Source organism: Helianthus annuus, chromosome 2 (assembly GCF_002127325.2).
Source record: "Helianthus annuus cultivar XRQ/B chromosome 2, HanXRQr2.0-SUNRISE, whole genome shotgun sequence".
NCBI lineage: Eukaryota > Viridiplantae > Streptophyta > Magnoliopsida > Asterales > Asteraceae > Helianthus > Helianthus annuus.
In genome coordinates, this window is record NC_035434.2 from 59,600,982 (window position 1) to 59,619,054 (window position 18,073).

Genomic DNA, 18,073 nt, shown 5'->3' on the forward strand with positions numbered 1-18,073 from the left:
TATTAATATTTTTTTATCTAGCCCATTTCATTGACCTCTTTGCACAAAGAACTGAAATTTATAAATATGTGTTTGCTTTTTGCTATGATTCATGTAATTAATTTAGATGTGATACATGAGGAATGACATTATTCGTGGAGGGCACCAAAAAAATTTCATCAGGTTGGTTTTTTCTGGTGCTTAGATGTATGTTAAGTGGACGTCCGAATTTTCAATTGGGGTTGCATCTGGTCACACAAATAAGGATCACTTGCTATTGTACTTGGTAAAACTAGTTTGAAATCATATTAGAAACTAACAGAAAATTATAATTCTTTCTAAATTACTTAAACATAAATATCAATTAAAAAAGCTTTAAAAAATATAAAACTTATTGTGGTATGAATTATTGTAAAAATAAAAGGATTATGAAGAGGTTGTTTAAAAAAAAAAGATTATGAAGAGAGATAATATATAATACTAGTCTATTATCTACATGGCTATGTTGTCAGCATTTATTACACGGCCAACAAGTTGACTTGTGAGTAAAAAGTAAAAAAAAAAAAATGGTTGACTTCAGGGTGTATTTAACATAACCCTATTTTAGTTCACCACATTTTAATTTTTTTAATGTGTTGATATGAGTACTAATACTAAGCACGCCATGCGGGGATAACAAGATCATAGTCATACCTACAAACACTTGCAGCACTGAATGCGTTGTTATCCAATCCGCAAAAACCAAGTCCCGAACAGCTTCGCACACCAAAAACAACGCTCCGAGCCCTTGCTTATCTCTCAACTGACACCTTTCCAAATATAACTCTTCAAGTGTAGGGCAAGAACCTAAATGCTCACTAGGCCCGGGATTCGGATCGATAAATTTGCAAGATTGAAACTTTAACGTCTTCAAATTCGTGCAATACGACAACGCAGCTAACCACGCATCTTCTAGTTTATGATCGCAAAGGGTTAACTCTTCCATCATTTGGCAACATTGGCCAATCGCTTTAATCCCGTCACAACTCCCTTCGCAACCTGACAAGCTCAAGCTTTAACAACCTCGGACACACTTGAGCCAAGATAGTCAACCCAATATCCGATATCACAGAATCATACAATCCATTTACCGAACCAATGAGTTTCAAAATTTGTAAATTCCTAAAACCTGCAAGCCCTTTTAGATCCAAATCTGTACAGGAACATAACTCTAGTTCCTGCAAAGCCAAACACTCATTTGCAATAGACACTAACCCTTCTAAGCTTACGCCACACAACACAAGCCTTCTTAAATTAGGGCAACTTTGAGCTAGAATCCGAACCCCTCTATCGACCGCACGAATGCTCAAAAAATCAGGCTTCCAAACACACTCATTGTCGGATATAAACGAATTAACATGAATCGACACGAATTGATTACTCAAACAAATACCCGAATTCCGAGGGGATATTATGCAAGCTTGAACAATATCAACATCAATAAGATTAGGAAAACGAAAACCGAGTCTACCCGAATCAAGAAAATCCCAATCCAATAATCTCAATGACTTAACTAAACCACCACTAATCTTTAACCACCTTTTACAAACTAAACAGCTAGAAAGCTGACTTTTTGTAAGATTTGAGAGTATAGCAGTCAAAACTTCATAAACCAAAAGGGTATAATCTTTTTTTTTTTTTAAACAGCATCTCGATCAAAAGGGTATAATCTTGAGCTACCAAACCGGGGCTATTCTATCTTGGGGCATTTTAGGGATTTCGGTACCTTTATAACCTATAATGTTAAGGTGACATGTGCAGGGCCGGTCCTAGAATTTTGGGGGCCCAAAGCGAATTAAAATTTCGAGACCCTTTTTAATTTTTTAGGCTCGTAATTTCAGTTTGTATCGTATCTGACATGAAATATATTAGGAAAAAACTTATAAAACACTTAACCGTTATATAAACTAGAAGATTTCCCTAATCAAATAATATTGGGATCTAATAAGTAAATGAGTTAAATGCATGGTTGGTCCCTGTGGTTTGCAAATATTGCAGACTTGGTCCTAGTGATTTACTAATTACAGAGTTGGTCCCAGTGGTTGCAAATTTTGCACTCGGGTGATCCTTATCACTAACTCATGTTAATTTTCACAGTTAAATGTATGCGAAATGACTAGATTGCCCTGAATAATAAAAAAAAATAAAAAATAAAGATGACCTGATCTTCTTCCTCCTCTCTCTTTCAAACCCACCACCATAGGCTACCCTCATCTTTGCCACTACCATTTAGAACCAGCTACAAAATTTAGAATCGTCAAACGAAAACAGAGTACGGATCATAAAGAGAAAACAAATTTGATACAGCAGAATTTGACAGCAAATTCACCAAAACCTAAACTAAATCGATTCATACGCGCAGATTTACTCAAAACGATCGAAAACTGAACAAAATTTGGTAGAAAATTCACCAAAACACAAACTAAATCAATTCAACACACAGATTTATTCAAAAAGAACGAAAATCGAACAGTATTTTACCAGCAGATTCAACAAATGTATTGATTCATACACACAGATTTACTCAAACCGAACTAAAATGTATCGAGGCAGTAAATCTCCCAACATGAATTGCCGACTTGAATTCCGGCTTGATCGATGTGTATGCTGATGATCTCCCTCATCTCTCAGTGGTTGAATCAGTCGAGTTTATCTACTACGATGTGTCGGTAGAAACGGTGTGATCGATGGAGTGAAGAAGAGGAAATACAATCAGTTGATAAGATTCGATTGCAAGTGGTGGCAGAGGTGGTTTTATGTGGTGGCGTGAGTGGTGGTTTGTCAAAAATTGGGGGCTGGGTGGGGAGATGACGGTGATGATTGGTGATTGGAGAAGATAAGGGTGGCCTTATGGTTGTGGGTTTTAGAGAGAGAGAGTAGGAAGAAGATGATGGTGGCCATCTTTATTTTTATTTTTTTTTGTTATTCAGGGGCAATCTAGTCATTTCGCATATATTTAACTTAGAAAATTAATCTGGGTTAGTGATAAGGATCACCCGAGTGTAAAATTTGCAACCACTGGGACCAACTCTGTAATTAGTAAACCACTAGGACCAAATCTGCAATATTTGCAAACCACAGGGACCAACCAGGCATTTAACTCTAAGTAAATCAAATATAGGTTGGTCAAAAGAGTTTAACCTAACAAATAACAACTTTCTTATATGTAAAAGGAATTAAAACATGCTACTTATTTTTAGTATACTATTGTTATTAGTTAGAAACGATTATTTTTTTTTAAATAAAGTTTTACATGGATGTATCATGTTAAAAATTGTCACTACAAGAAACTGGCACCTTTTCTTGTGTTTTCGATGATTAACATTTTCGTCTACCCACCTGTGTTCATTTTTTTGGTTTCGAGACGTTTCGTGGATGAAGAACACTTGTTTGGCTTGCGAAGCGAATATAAGTTGATCGTTTTTGTCCCATTCATGTTCAGTGCATATACTAGTGCTTATACTAGCGATATTATTGTCTTGGTTTACACCCCTTCGAGTATCGAACCACTTGCATCGAAATAGGACAATTGAATAATCATTTGTATAACGCAACTCAATAATTTCTTCTAATTGGCCATAAAATTTCACACCGTTCTCTCCAACCACTTCCACCCCAGAGTTTTGCGTTGCGCATTTTGCATCACGTTCAAGTGTCTTAAACCTAACACCGCTGACTATGCAAGTAGTGTAAGTGTAAGCAGTCATTTTCGCACAAATTGAAAGAGCATACAACTCTGGGTGGAATTATGGAGAATTTTGTGTTTTCATCGAATGGACCTAACAAATATAAAGTAATAATGTTTGTTATATATGTATTACCTAGCAAGTGTAGAGTAATGTGTGTTATATATGTATTATACCTTATGGAGAAACCATCCCGGAAATTTGGTTTTAATGTTTGTTACATATCTTGTGTCGCCGGTATTTCTCTTTGTCGCCGCTAAAGGGTTGACCAGAGATAAGGTCTGTGTGGCTAGGGTTTAAAGTTCTGACACATACTTTTAGCGGAGAGAAATATCGCCACTAATGACCATGATCTTGTCGCCGCTAATACCTTTTAAATCCCCAACCGTTAGATCAGGATTTTGATCAACGGCTGGGGTTTGGTTTCAGACACCGGGACGCGGATCGACCAATAGCGGCGACATTTGGCCTGTCGCCGCTAATGATATATACTTCTTGTAGTGTGTGGACAAAATATTTTAGCTTATTAAATTAAGAGAGGTGATTAAAAAGGATGCATTTATAACCCTTTACTAAAAGAGTGAGTGTGATGATTAATAATTTTGAAAATGGGTAGCAGGTGGGATTCAAACCCAGCCCTCTACTAAAACCAAATCTTGTTCTTATCACCATACTACACTTGTATTAATGTTAGCAAATATCACCGTAAATATAATATTCTCTTTTTATATAAATATAGATTTATTATTTTAATTTTGGAGGCCCTAAGCCGTCGCCCAGTCCAATTACACTAGCAGGCCGACCCTCTAGACATGTGAAGAGTCTAAATTAATTGTTATTCTAAATAAACTAGTGTTATTCATCGTCGCGCGTTGCACGATTTACGATATGTTTTTGTTGTGTTCCGTATACGATGTATTCGACTCTCTAATACATGTGAATTGGACTTTATACGATGTATATACACATACAAACTGTATTAAATGGACATAGTAACGTTTAGGACAAGATACATATCAGATCAGTTCCATTTCAGATTGTTGCATCCAGTATTTGTCCACACTGCCTATGTTGCTGTTATCGCAGTATTGCTTCGGTGTTTTGCGGCGGTGGTGGGCCATTCCAGTTATTGGGTTGACCGCTCATGTTGTTGGGTTATGGCGGGCCATTCAGAACAGTAATAGAGGCCGTGTCATCCGCAATAGTTGTAATGCAATACATGTTAGCAAATTATGAGGTCAGTAGTGGTGTTCCAAAAAAAAACTCTATCAAAAAAACTTAAGAATGATGGCTCTACTGGTAGAATGCCGAAAGAAAAAAAGATGGAATCCCCGGATTCTTAGTCAACACACATGCAGTATAAATGCTTTATGCATAACATTTAAATCCAATACTTATCAATCACATTGTTAACATAACGACAATTCTTAATTGACTTATCCGCCTTATCTTGTATTATAAACAAAAAAAGAAGGTTACCGCATCGGTAACAACATCATCAAGAGAGTGCAAATATGCACGAAGCCCATCCCTACCGCCATGTCGCAAACAAAATAGTAGATATACACAAATTAACACACAAAAATCACATGTATCTTATCTTATATCACATGGCTACTCCATTTAACTTAACCAAGTTAACCCTAAATAAGATTCAATCAGCCAATCATATGTACACACGCAAACAAACAGAGAAAAATATAGCGCCCTAAAACTGAAACATAACGAACACAAAATCCATATGCCCCATTTGACACCGGTCCAATTTTATAATTTTATTATTGAACATCAAACAATAGAATGGTTAAAAGGGCGTCTTTCAAATTTCAAGAAAGAAATATTTCCGCAAGGGCATAATGGTAATGTTAATTTCAAGAAAGAATGTACATTTTGGTTTGTTGTTTTTTTATGTTTTGGCCTATAAATTTCGTCCAAACAGTATCATGAACACCTATGTTCCATAGATTTAGATTGTTGTAATAAACTAATAATCTAGTTTTTTAATTGTAGCCAACACAATAACTATTTATATAAAATTGTATAAAATGTGTTAGCGAGTCAACCCAACATGAACCGTTTTCACCAATGATAAAGATGACTCTTTTCAGCACTAATCTATTTCTACCAGTTAGCCAATCAACTTACCTTGGAGTTTAAAATTGAAGAATGGAGGAAGCAGTTGATCGTTAAGAAGACGGATAGTGGGATCTCTTAGTTCATCAAAGAACAGATGCACACAACCTTCTAACTGCTGTTCAAAGTTAAAAAAAAAATCATTACTTCACCACTGCCCCTCTTAATTATAAATTTACTATTTTTAATTTTTAATGTTTTTATTTTTTGGTTTAGAGATGCTAACTTAGAACTTACACCAGTGCATCTTCAATTGGGTGAATACTGGAAAAACCTACAGACAGTTGCTCACATAACTATAATTTAAATATTGTTTATCTATGATAAAAGAAGCATACCTTGTGCCATGGATGAGGCTTTATTTGTGGGAACCCGAATTCAGTAAAATATGGGTTCATGCATTTTATCTCTTTTCGCGTAGGAGTTCCAAAAACCTCTACAACATAAACACGGTCAAGAGTAACTTAAAGCACAGTAAGCAAAGGCACTAATGGCGCGTGGTGAGGGGCCGAGGTGAGGTGAAGCTCAGCCAAACTGCTTTGAGAGCACCTAGGCGCTCAGTGAACCGGTCTGACACCCTGGCTGAACCGGACAAAAAACGGTCAGAAATAACCTAAATTGGTCTGAGCCAGCTAAAAATGGCCTGTAATCGATCAGAAACCACCCTAAAACAACTAAAAATGGCCTGGAATACATGTGCCACTTGCTTGTCTTGGGCCCTCACTTCTTCAGATTCTTACACTTAGGCGAAAAGCTCACCCTTTGCACCTTGAGCCTTGACTACCTAGGATTAAATGGTGCTGGTTCTTCCGAAATATTTCACCCCCCTGCAATATCCAAATATAGATGGATAGTTGGAAACTTCTACAGCTAGCTGACCATTCATAAAACCTTACTACCTCTGCTCCCGAAAAAGTGAAAATTATATTTTGTTTCCCTTAGGCTCAGACTCTAGTAGGAAACGATACCACCATGGCGGCAGAGAAGGTTGCAAATAAGGGACTGCCATCCTTTAACCCTTCCATGCCAAGGAGAGTGCATCATCAATTTAACAATCAGATACTAACTCATCATAGCCTCACAGGAAATATGCATACCAGAAACACTAAACAACAAAAACAATCAGCAAGAGATAGTACAGTTTTACTACAGGTCACTGGAGTAGATGCATCCAAGAACGCCTCAGAGAAAGGTGCAACCCAACGACCACCACCACACCATCACCACTTAGGGTTCATGATTTTGGCAAAGAGCTAACCTTGCGACAAAACCTGTGGCAGCTTGATTGGTGAAGAACTAAACCGAAGGCCACCACCACACCATCGCCACCCAGGGTTTAAGGTCATTGGGTTTGGGCAAAGAACCCTTAAAACCACCTCAAACCCGACGACGAAGCCGGTGACAAACGATGGTGGTTCACCGACGCCCCAAAACCCGCATCAGAGCATCGATAAAACAGAGAAGCAAAGAAAAACATGCATGAAAGGATGTATGCAACAAAGGTAAGAAATGAGCACCACCTGGTGAAAAGGGAGATGACATCGATCTAAGTGGACGACCAAGATTTATACACATGGATGCCCATGATAAGAACACTATCCATTTAAGTTCTCCTATTAATAGATATTAATAATAACTTGTGACACTATGACGCTCAGAGTTTGTAAAAGAATCAAATTATCATGGCTGCAAATTAGGTTGCAAGTGAAAACCTACCATCCTGTAATTTTGCCACGCCAAAGTTTGAGCTTCAAAAATTTTCCAATTAAATCTATCTACTCATCATAGCCTCATGTTCAAGAAAACTCTATGCACATTAACCAACTAATATGCACCAATATAGACTCTAAACAGGCTGCAATACAGCAGTTGAAAAATGCTACCAATCTTCTTTAGATAGGTACAGCCCTAAAACAACTACAATGCAGCCAAACAACCTTTGGTTGCGTTAAAGTAGTAAAACAACTACAAAAATACTGCCAACATAATCAAATAGGGTTGCATTACAGCAGCTAAAACTACAAAAAAAAAAAAAAAAAAAAGTTGAGTAATAACCCTTTTATAACTTGTAATGCATTCAGTTTTATAGAACTGAACTTTTCATGCTTGCAGTTTCACATATAACAATCTAAAGGCTCAAAATGCAAGGTCATTGTGACTGCAACCAACACCATTGCCTCACCAAAACAATGAACTGAGAAAATACACTTTGCACCATCACAGATTCCAAGTTTTTGAGTTTAACGTAACTGGAGCAACACAATATAACAGCTCTTAAATAAGTCTCTAGCAGCAACACTGATGGATTGAAGAGTGTTTCAGATGAACCAAAGGACACCATCATGGGAGACTAAATGTATCGTCAAGTTTGGTGCCATCAAGTGCACTAATTTTAACGTTATTTTACTAATTTTGTGAAAATAGTGTTAAAAGAGGGGGATGGTTAATCATGCATCATGTGGTGGCGTTGATAGCCAAAAGACAATGGGGTACATGCACTAATTGGCCTTTGTCTTAATTGCCGAGTGTTATGTGCCTTATGTCCAAGGTTTGATGCAAAACTACCATCGAGCCGGGGGTCTCATTGGAAGCAATCTCTCTATTCCTATGGGGTAGAGGTAAGGCTGTCTACATCTTACCCTCCTCAGACCCTACCTTAGCTTTGCCATTGGTGGGATTTACTGAGTATGATGATGATGATGATTCCATACTTTGTGTATGCACCAATTGGGACTTTCACAATCCCATCAAATGTGAGCCTCTTATTCGTTGATGGTGGTTATAAGTAATCATCCAACTGTAGTACTACACAAAAAAGGCCAAAGAAAATGAAATCTTCGCTATACCTTTTTACTAACCAAGATAACTTAGCACTCTTCATGTAGATTTTAAAAGCAAAGTAACGATGTAACAAAATTAAACGCAATTTCAGAAAAAAAAAATTAGTTGATAAAAAACTTGTGGTAAGTTATCATCCAGATTTCTATTTTAGTAACTGATGTATGCATGCTTGAAATAGGTAGTAAGAACTATTTGGTGAGTTTTGGTTAAAAACCAAAAGGTAAAACGGTACCGTTTTGCTTGGAATCTGGGGAAATTATAACAAAACAAACACCAGAACTCAAAGCATCATCAGCTATTAAATGCTAACACAGTAAATGATTGGAAACCAGAGATTGTTATACAATATGACGCTAATTAGATTGTGGAGTTACCTGCTAACCAAGAACGCCTTGGAGTAAGGCCCAACCCCACGGCCACCACCATACCATCAAATGAATGGCCACCATCACACCATCGCCACCCAGCTTTAAGGGCATCGAGCTTGGCAAAGAAACCCTCACACCACCTCTAACCCAGCGACGAATCTGGTGACAAACGATGGATGTTCACTGGAAAACTCGCACCGTAGCATCAGTAGGGCAGAGAAGCAAAGGAAAACATGTATGAAAAGATTATGTAGTTGAGAAATGAGCACCAACTGGTAAAAGGGAGATGACATCGATCCAGGTGGACGGTAATACACATTGATGAACAGGATAAGAACACTTTTCATTTTAGTTCTCATTCCAGTTCTCATATTAATATTTACTAGCGGTAAGAGGTGTGCAAACACAGGTCGTTTCTTAGAAAACCATCCATAATATATTTTAATAGAAAGTATAAATAGGTGTATAGATATTGCAATCTTTCTTCTCTCTTCATCTCAATTTCTGAAATCAATTCATCTCAATTCTAAGATCCAACTCTCTCATCTCAATTCTAAGATCCAACTCTCTCACTGAACCGTGTCATCTCTCACGGAACCAACTCTCTCACTGAACCTGTGCAAACACGGGTCGTTTCTTAGAAAACCATGAATAACACATTTTATTAAATGACGAATGATTATACATTTTTTTAGTTTGTTTAAGCTCGCGATCCTGATCGAGCTCAATAAGTGAAGCTCACGAACATTTATTAAATATATATTTTTAGGCCCGAGCTCAGGCTCGGGCTCATTCAAGAACACAAATCAAGAACATACAGAGATAGATTGAAGATGATTTTAAGAATGTAATTCCCATCACCAGCTTGCATATCCGATGACGCGATATAACTTGTAAGATTCTTTTTCCTATCGGCTCATCGTATTTTGCTATATTTAGAGTTTCTGTTTGCACCTGTATGACCAAAAGTTCAAATCTTTTTATCATCATCATATTTACATAACATATTAATCAATATAACAACTTAGAAAAACCATGAAATCAAAGTCTATTGACTCTACAGATGACCCTTAGCCAATGTGTATCAATAAGCATGTGGTGCACAGAACTATGAAGCATAAACGGAACATTTAACAATAATTTGCCATAATTAACTTGATATAATAGGCTTAATTATGTCATCAGTTGCTTTTCTGATAGTAACAGTTCTACCTAAATGGGATCTTCTTAGCAAAACAAATGAAAAACTTAACATACGGAATGTATTTGAAGACTTACTTCGCCTGAGACTTGTCTTTAGGAAGTACGGTAGGATCTCGCTTAGCTTTGATACGGAATGACGAAATTACCCATGAGGATTTCAGTTGAAGCTTCTCTATCATACGATCAAACAAACTGTGGTTTCAACCACTGTTTTCTCCACAAAACACTGTTTTAACCCAACAATGGTTTCAAACCACAATTTTAACCCAATAGTGGTTTCAACTACTGTTTTCTTCATAAAACACTGTTTTACCCACCAGTGGTTTCAAACCACTGTTTTAACCCAACAGTGGTTTCAAACCACAGTTCTAGCCCAATAGTGGTTTCAACCACTATTTTCTTCATAAAACACTATTTTACCCAACAGTGGTTTCAAACCATGGTTTTAATCCAAACAGTGGTTTCAAACCGCAGTTTTAACCCCACAGTGGTTTCAACCACTACTTTCTCCACAAAAACTGTTTTAACCCAACAGTAGTTTCAACAAACATAAACTAATAAGATCAATTAACGATGCATATAAACACCTGCATGATCCGGGCCCTGGCTTCCTCAGTAGGATGAGGGAACTCAATCTTACGATCCAATCGTCCAGAACGCATGAGGGCAGGGTCCAAAATATCAGCACGATTTGTTGTTGTTATCACCTGCATTATCAATAATCTCACTTTGAGTAACATTTACTTTTTTAGAAACTTCCTATCATCTACCGGTTGTTTTTCATTCTATAGTACCTTAATTCTCTCATCACTGCTGAAACCATCCAACTGATTAAGTAGTTCTAACATAGTTCTCTGGACCTCCCTATCCCCGCTTACTTCATTGTTCAAACACAAGAACTTGTATCAGAAATACGTGTGACGAATACAATAGCTATATGAGAGTATTTTCTGCTCGTTACAAATGAAAAGACGAACGCTTTATTAATAGAACACTCCACTGTTTGTATTGTTTTCCTATGGTTTCCAACAGATTCGCACGGTGCAATAGTCCAGCATCTATTGTTGTTTTCAGCTCAGATAGCTTCCCGGATACCTTAAGTACGATTTGGGCTTGCTTGCCCAAATCTTCAGCAAAAGGATAGCGATTTGCCTCAAACGCTTCACATATCTTAAGAATTTTGCTCTTCGCTCTTTCTCCAGAAAAGAAAACCACAAAAACATTTTTCTTAAACTTTTCTCCTGAATTAGGATCAATAACAACTTCATCGACAAAAGATTGCCTCAGAAACACATTTCCTCTTGTAGCACAGAATAAGATTCTTTCAAAAGCCAAAGATCTTCCTTTGGACACAAGACAAGTGAGGAACCCTAATTTCACTTGTTTCCCTTGATCAGCTGTTGAATCCTACACATAAACATCAAACAGAATCATTAACTTCTAGAACCTACGCTAAAATATTATGAGATCATAGAAATGTACCTGATCCTTCAATAGAGGAGTTTCCAAAGATTCTTCAGCTGCCTGTTGTGATGAAGCTTCTTTTGATTGAACTTCAGACCTGCTTTGCACAGAACATGTAAAATTATATGTCTAATAAACTAAACTAAAAAACAATAAGCTTTCTTAAGCTCGAGAGCCTGCGCGAGCTCAATAAGTGAAGCTCACGATCATTTATTAAATATATATAAACTTGATGAGAAAGCTACAACGATGAGTCAAGCATAATTTACATCTGATACATATGTCCATCAATGAACTTCTCTTAATGAACTATACCTTGTAAACAGAACCAAACCTACCATCTCCAAGCTTGCTTTTAACTGAAAATGAACCTGTTGCAGCCAATAAACTCTTTAAGCTAAATGATAGAAGCTCTGCATTGTTATGTGCATCCCCGGAGACGGTGCTCATAGAATCAAATCCAAGCAATTAATTCTTTATTCTCGCTGCACATATCATAATTTATTAATCCTAAATGCTGAAAAAAATTTAAGTTTTTAAAAAATTGGAATTTATGTAAATGTTAACCTTTTCTTATCAGCTTTTGAATCCTACACATAAAAATCAAACAGAATCATTAACTTCTAGAACCTACGCTAAAATATTATGAGAATAAAGGATTTACGTCATAGCAATGTACCTGATCCTTCAATAGAGGAGTTTCAAAAGATTCTTCAGCTGCCTGTTATTATAAAGCTTCTGTTGATTGAACTTCAGACCTGCTTTGCATAGAACATGAAAAATTATATGTCTAATATACTAAACTAAAAAACAGTAAGCTTTCTTAAATTAGATAAGTCCCTTCTTCAATTAAGAATGGAGAGCTTAGCCCAGCTAGAAGCTTTGTGTGAACGACTCTACAACTCTTAGGACTCTGTTGAACGGGCTCACGCTGAAAACACTTTATATTGGACAATGCTTCAACTCCTTATGCATTGATGCTCGCTAGTTCAAGTCTACTGAAGCAAGTGACTGAGCATACACTATCCTTGCAACTCCGTCTTGATATACATAATTCTTCTATGCCTGTTAAAAACTTATGTCAAACCTTGTGTTAGTCATGTTATCCAACTTCTTCCTTACTTTTCTTTTGTGAACAAATAACTTACTATTATATAACGAAAATACTTCTTTCTTTCTCACCTAACACGTTATCAATTTATATGTGTTGACATCCGATGAAGGGAACTACATTATATCCTATTTGGCGAAAAGGGGATATGAACTACAACAATATGTGATTGGATCTTTAGTCCAGCTGATGCTCTACACTAATGTTAATAGACTAAGAAAAAAAAGTAAACATCTTTCTTTCAGGCATTTTGTCGAACACCTGATGCTCGACTCCATAACCCCAAAAAAAAAATCAAACAAAAAAGTAACAAAAACATAAGATTACATACAACCATACCATTTCCTTAAGATCTTCACCATGTAAATCTTGAAGAATATATAGAAACTTATCCAATAGCAAAGCATCATACTCAATTAGCTTATGCCTAATCATCCAAATCGCACATATGCTTCGAGAATCTCTATGAAGATCAATGAATCGTCTGGATCAATGAATCATACTTGAACACTCATCGAACACTTGAATCTTTTGATCGAGGAACTGAACCGTACTTGAATAGATTCAAGACAATCAGATCATAAGCAAAAGATTAATTCTTTCCGATGATGTCACCTTTCGAATCAAATATCATCTCTGCGCTTCTAAAGCTTGAATTCTTCACATCTTCATCGAATTTCGTTGTTATTCTTGAGTATTTATTCACTGGGTCTTTGCTTCTTCTCGCACTCAAACCTCTGACACACTCCGAAACAGTATCAAATTCTTCAGCTTCCATTTACTCTACCAAATTTTGTTCTAATTTAGGGTATGAAGAGAATAATGAATTGTGAGCTCCGGATTTGAGAGAGATGTGGATTGACTTTATGGTTTGAATTTTGAACGTCGGGGCAGAATAACCTAGGTTATATATGTATACGGTTTGAATTTTGAAACTGGAGCGAAAATTTTGAATGGACAGTGGTTTTGATTGCCATGTTTGAATTTATAACATAGGTTGAATTTTGGAGATAAAATTGGACAGTAGTTTGATGGTAGACCTTTAGAATTTTAGAGATAAAGTATAGGGTCTTATGTTTGATAAGTAGCCAAACTCGTAAAGCCAATAATCTATATCTATAGTACCTTACTAGTAGGGTGCCCGCGCGATGCGGCGGGAGTGACACATTGCATAGTGACACTCATTTCTGGTAGTCTTCATATTCGAAAAAGGAAAAATAAGTATTTAACATAAAAGTTATTACAAATCAGCAGGTCGTCATGGAACCTTCGAATGCTGTGGAATTTTTTGGTTCGGAAGACGTATGATGTTGCGGAGTACCGACAAGATTGTCTTTACCGGTGTTTGATTCCATTTCAGTGGTAATGTATTCTCCAAATTTTCCTATAGAACTAAAATCTCCAAAATAACCTAATATAACCATCTAGTGGGATCTAGTTAAAGTATACAAAACATGCTTTGTTATTCTACAAAGTTTTCATGGCGATTATTGCTTGTCAAGATTTTCTACTAAATTAAGAAAAGTTGGATGAATTTTGAAGATAATAACTTTTTGAAATCAGCTAGCATGACCCAGTTAAACAATACAAAAATGGAAATAAAATGATTAGAATTGTAAAAGTTGTAAAATTAAAGATCAAATTTAGAATAATACAAAAATAACAAATAAATGTAGAGTACACGTGAAACCTTACCTAAAAATTGTTTAAAATCTAATGTATTTCACACATTACCTAAAAATTTCTAAGTTTCTAGTGCAAGCCTTCAAATTTGAATACGTGTGAACCTCCAAATCTGCCGCCAGCAACACCTCGCCGTTAACGCCTCTTACACATAGACATAGAACCCGTATCCTTTAGAGTCTCCAGTATCTCTCTGTTAACGCATCGAAGATTTCACTGAATCATAGGTACATTCTAATATATATTTGTTTAGCAAAAATATTAAAAAGCATCACTTATAAAGCACATACCTAATAATAACTCTCTTATTTGTACTTTGGTGAAGTAATATGGTGATCCACCAACAAATATAGGGTCGGGTCCTTTAGCTCCACCAATGCCACTAATTACACCAAATATAGCAAACTAACAAACAACTATTAGATATTTCCATATTTTGATCATTAATTGGGACAAAAAAACTCAATTTAAAAATTAATATAAATAAATGGAAACTAAAAACAAAACTTAGATATTATCATATTTTTATCATTAATTGAAACTAACAAACAATTGTGGCCAATTATTTGCATTTTCTCCAATATCTACAATTATTATTAATATAAACAAACTAAATAGTTAACTAAGTTACCGAGTTTCACGTTCCCTCATGTCGGGTTTGCAAACTGACCGAGTCCAGCTAAAAGTCCTGCTCCCATTAATTGAGTTGACCCGATCATCTAAAAGTCCCAGACTTCAATCTCTACAACTTCCACGCCATGCTGCATATCTAAGTTTGGGTTTTCACATTAACATAAGGAAAACTATAGGCTGCAGCAAAGAACCCTAATATTGTACGAGCACCTATAAAACAAAGACAAACACACAAGGAATATTAGGTCTATTTCTTTATATAAAATTCCTCAATAACTTATTTTCTCTAATCGCTACAAATTTTCTATATACATATCGATTCACTGACACTACAAAAGTTCAAAACAAGCAACTACCAACATAAATATATACCAATCAACATCCATTATGATTCAGATATTGAACTCACATATGAGCACAAACAAAAACTTCAAATGAATTAGAATTACCATGCAAAGCAATATCTATTGTCACTAAAATATTGAAGTTATAGATTAGAAAACATTGTAAATGAGTATATATTACTTACATTGGCAATGAGGAAATTCTGTGCACCAAGGATCACCACCTAATAACAATTCGTTCATAGAAAAAAAATAAGAAAATGAAATTCTTATGACAAGAACACTATGTATTAACATCGTCACTCAACCATCGATTCATGAATCATTGATATTTACGCATCTAAAACACAATGAGCCCAGCCATTTTTTATATTACATAAGAAATACCTCAAGTCGTTGGCTTGGGCTATAACCACCCAATCATCTTGCTCATCTTGATCAAAATGACAAAACTTAATCAGGAAATCAGAAAATATATATAAATCATTAAAGCTTTACAAAGTTATAACTTTTGAACGCCATATCCCAAATCGATATGTGCAATTACTAATCGTATCTTATTATTTATGCAGGCCAATTACTTCCCTTCAAGACATGATCCTACTTGTTGAGCAGTACCCATCACTGGTCTCTCTCTCTCTCTCTACTTGCATCTCCCTCCTTTAGAATCCAATATAAGATTCAAAACAAAAAAACAATTAAAATTTAACATCATTTACTTACCCTAAAATGTCAAGAAAGGGCACTCGATCCAAAATATGAAACTTTGAGGTTTCTAGAAGCATCCAATGGAAAATTTTCTTGCTGTAAATCCTCAATCTCATAGTGATTGCTTCTATCCAAACTGGTTGGAATGTGGATCGGGGTAGGAAGCCTTACATATTACGCCAAAATTGAACCCTAGGTCTTCGCGGACAACTTCAATCATTAGGATGGTCAACAACCACAATGAAGTACCATGAAAACCATCTTTATCATCGTTTCTTCGTATTCAACAACCATCACTGTAGAGAAAGAGTACTAAGACAAAATAAGAAAGCTGGTATAACCAAAAAAGGTGAAGAATAACCTAGAGATCTGGTGATGAGGAAGAAGGCAATGGACTGAGGGAAATAGCCAAAGCGATGATCCTCTGCTATGGAGAAAAAGAGCATCCGACCATATGATATGGGGTTTGAATTTTGAAAATAGATGAGAAGCCAAGTGATATCTACTACTAATGTTGGTATTTAGGAGTTTATGATATTATGCAATGAACACTTGTATATCATGTTTTATATAGTATAGATTTACAGGCTAAAGCACTCTATGTTTTAAATTTTAAAAATTGTTTTTCCGCCCTTTTTCATAGAAAGTTTGTTATGATATATATATATATATATATATATATATATATATATATATATATATACACACACACACACACACATACTAACACGTGACTAAATATTCAAGTGAGTCAAACTCATGCTAATAAAGAGCATATATATCTAGTCATTTTTGACTTTGTCAAATATTATCTATACAAAATTGAAATATTCATTCTAAACTGAGTCAAACCCATGCTAATAAATAGCATATATCTAGTCATTTTTGACTTTGTCAAATAATATCTATACAAAATTGAAATATTCATTCTAAACTGAGTCAAACCCATGCTAATAAATAGCATATATCTAGTCATTTTTTACTTTGTCAAATAATATATATACAAAAACGAATGTTCACATTGGTTGTTGGAGTTATATAATATAACAAATATTTAGTCATTTAATTTATACTATAATACATTTTATAGTTTCTAGTATAATCAATTACAAATATGACATAATTATTCGATAACAATATAACCAATAATTTGAACTCTTAAGATGATTATATAAATTTATTGATTTACTTATTCTACTTCTTTGCAATGATCACCAGTGCGTCGATATTGAACAAGACAACTAACGAAACATCGATAAAAATGTGTAGGTCGTCATGCTATATTTGGATTTTTTTAAAACAATATAGTTTATAAGATATGTCAAGAATAAGTAAAAAAAATATAAGTTTGTTGTGGAGGGGTGAATTGTAACTAATTATCTATAATTTTGTTAAAACCTTAGGGATTTAAGTGTAATAAGTTTAGGGGCTAAAAAATAAATAGTGTTTAAAAGACCAAACTACCCTCATTTTAGGGGTCTTTTTATAAATAAAGGGGGGGGGAGTTCTTATTTTTTGGGTATCTTAAAATGCCCTTCCCTCATGCATTATAATATAGTATAGATTAAGCAAACTGAGTTTTCTACTATTTTGGTAAGAGTAAACTTCCGTTTTGCTCCCTGTAGTTTGATCATTTTAATGGCCTTGCCCCAATCCTTTAAAATAGTCATTTTACTCCAATAGTTTACCATGATTATTCCATTTTGCTCCCCGCCTCAAACTCAGTTAGATCATTCAACTAAGGGTATGGGTATTTCAGTAATTTTATATATAAGTAATTAGTTATTTATATATAATAACATCTCTCTCTACATAATTGAAATCCCCTCTCTCTGTACCTTCTCTGGACCATCCACTACCACCGCCGCCACCATCACCACC

The 18,073-nt window shown here is 35.4% G+C and overlaps 2 protein-coding genes across 11 annotated transcripts; both read right to left on the minus strand.

Moving 5' to 3' along the window:
* Window positions 1-998: 998 nt before the first annotated feature.
* LOC110893907 (F-box protein At5g07670-like) lies at window positions 999-3,725 on the minus strand. Its single transcript, XM_035981087.1, has 2 exons — window positions 3,611-3,725; window positions 999-1,621 (listed from the first exon to the last, which is right to left on the minus strand). The coding sequence occupies exons 1-2, from the start codon at window positions 3,723-3,725 to the stop codon at window positions 999-1,001; spliced, it is 738 nt and encodes a 245-aa protein (XP_035836980.1).
* A 4,708-nt stretch (window positions 3,726-8,433) lies between these two features.
* On the minus strand, window positions 8,434-13,877 carry LOC110919260 (V-type proton ATPase subunit a3-like). 10 transcript variants are annotated; one of them, XR_002581571.2, is made up of 11 exons: window positions 13,164-13,877; window positions 12,393-12,778; window positions 12,281-12,303; window positions 12,029-12,198; window positions 11,732-11,810; window positions 11,227-11,656; window positions 11,044-11,126; window positions 10,837-10,956; window positions 10,325-10,416; window positions 9,865-10,000; window positions 8,434-9,661 (listed from the first exon to the last, which is right to left on the minus strand). XR_002581571.2 is itself a non-coding variant. In XM_022163535.2 (10 exons), the coding sequence occupies exons 4-10, from the start codon at window positions 12,052-12,054 to the stop codon at window positions 9,982-9,984; spliced, it is 849 nt and encodes a 282-aa protein (XP_022019227.1). In that variant the 5' UTR covers window positions 12,055-12,198; window positions 12,281-12,303; window positions 12,393-12,778; window positions 13,164-13,877; the 3' UTR covers window positions 9,680-9,981. The 10 variants fall into 10 exon arrangements, 3 of the variants coding, with proteins under 3 accessions (XP_022019227.1, XP_022019232.1, XP_035839977.1); XR_002581573.2 differs by lacking the exon at window positions 8,434-9,661 and having other exon boundaries at window positions 9,680-10,000; window positions 10,325-10,421; window positions 13,164-13,876; XR_002581572.2 differs by lacking the exon at window positions 8,434-9,661 and having other exon boundaries at window positions 9,680-10,000; window positions 10,325-10,475; window positions 13,164-13,876.
* Between the last annotated feature and the right edge of the window lie 4,196 nt (window positions 13,878-18,073).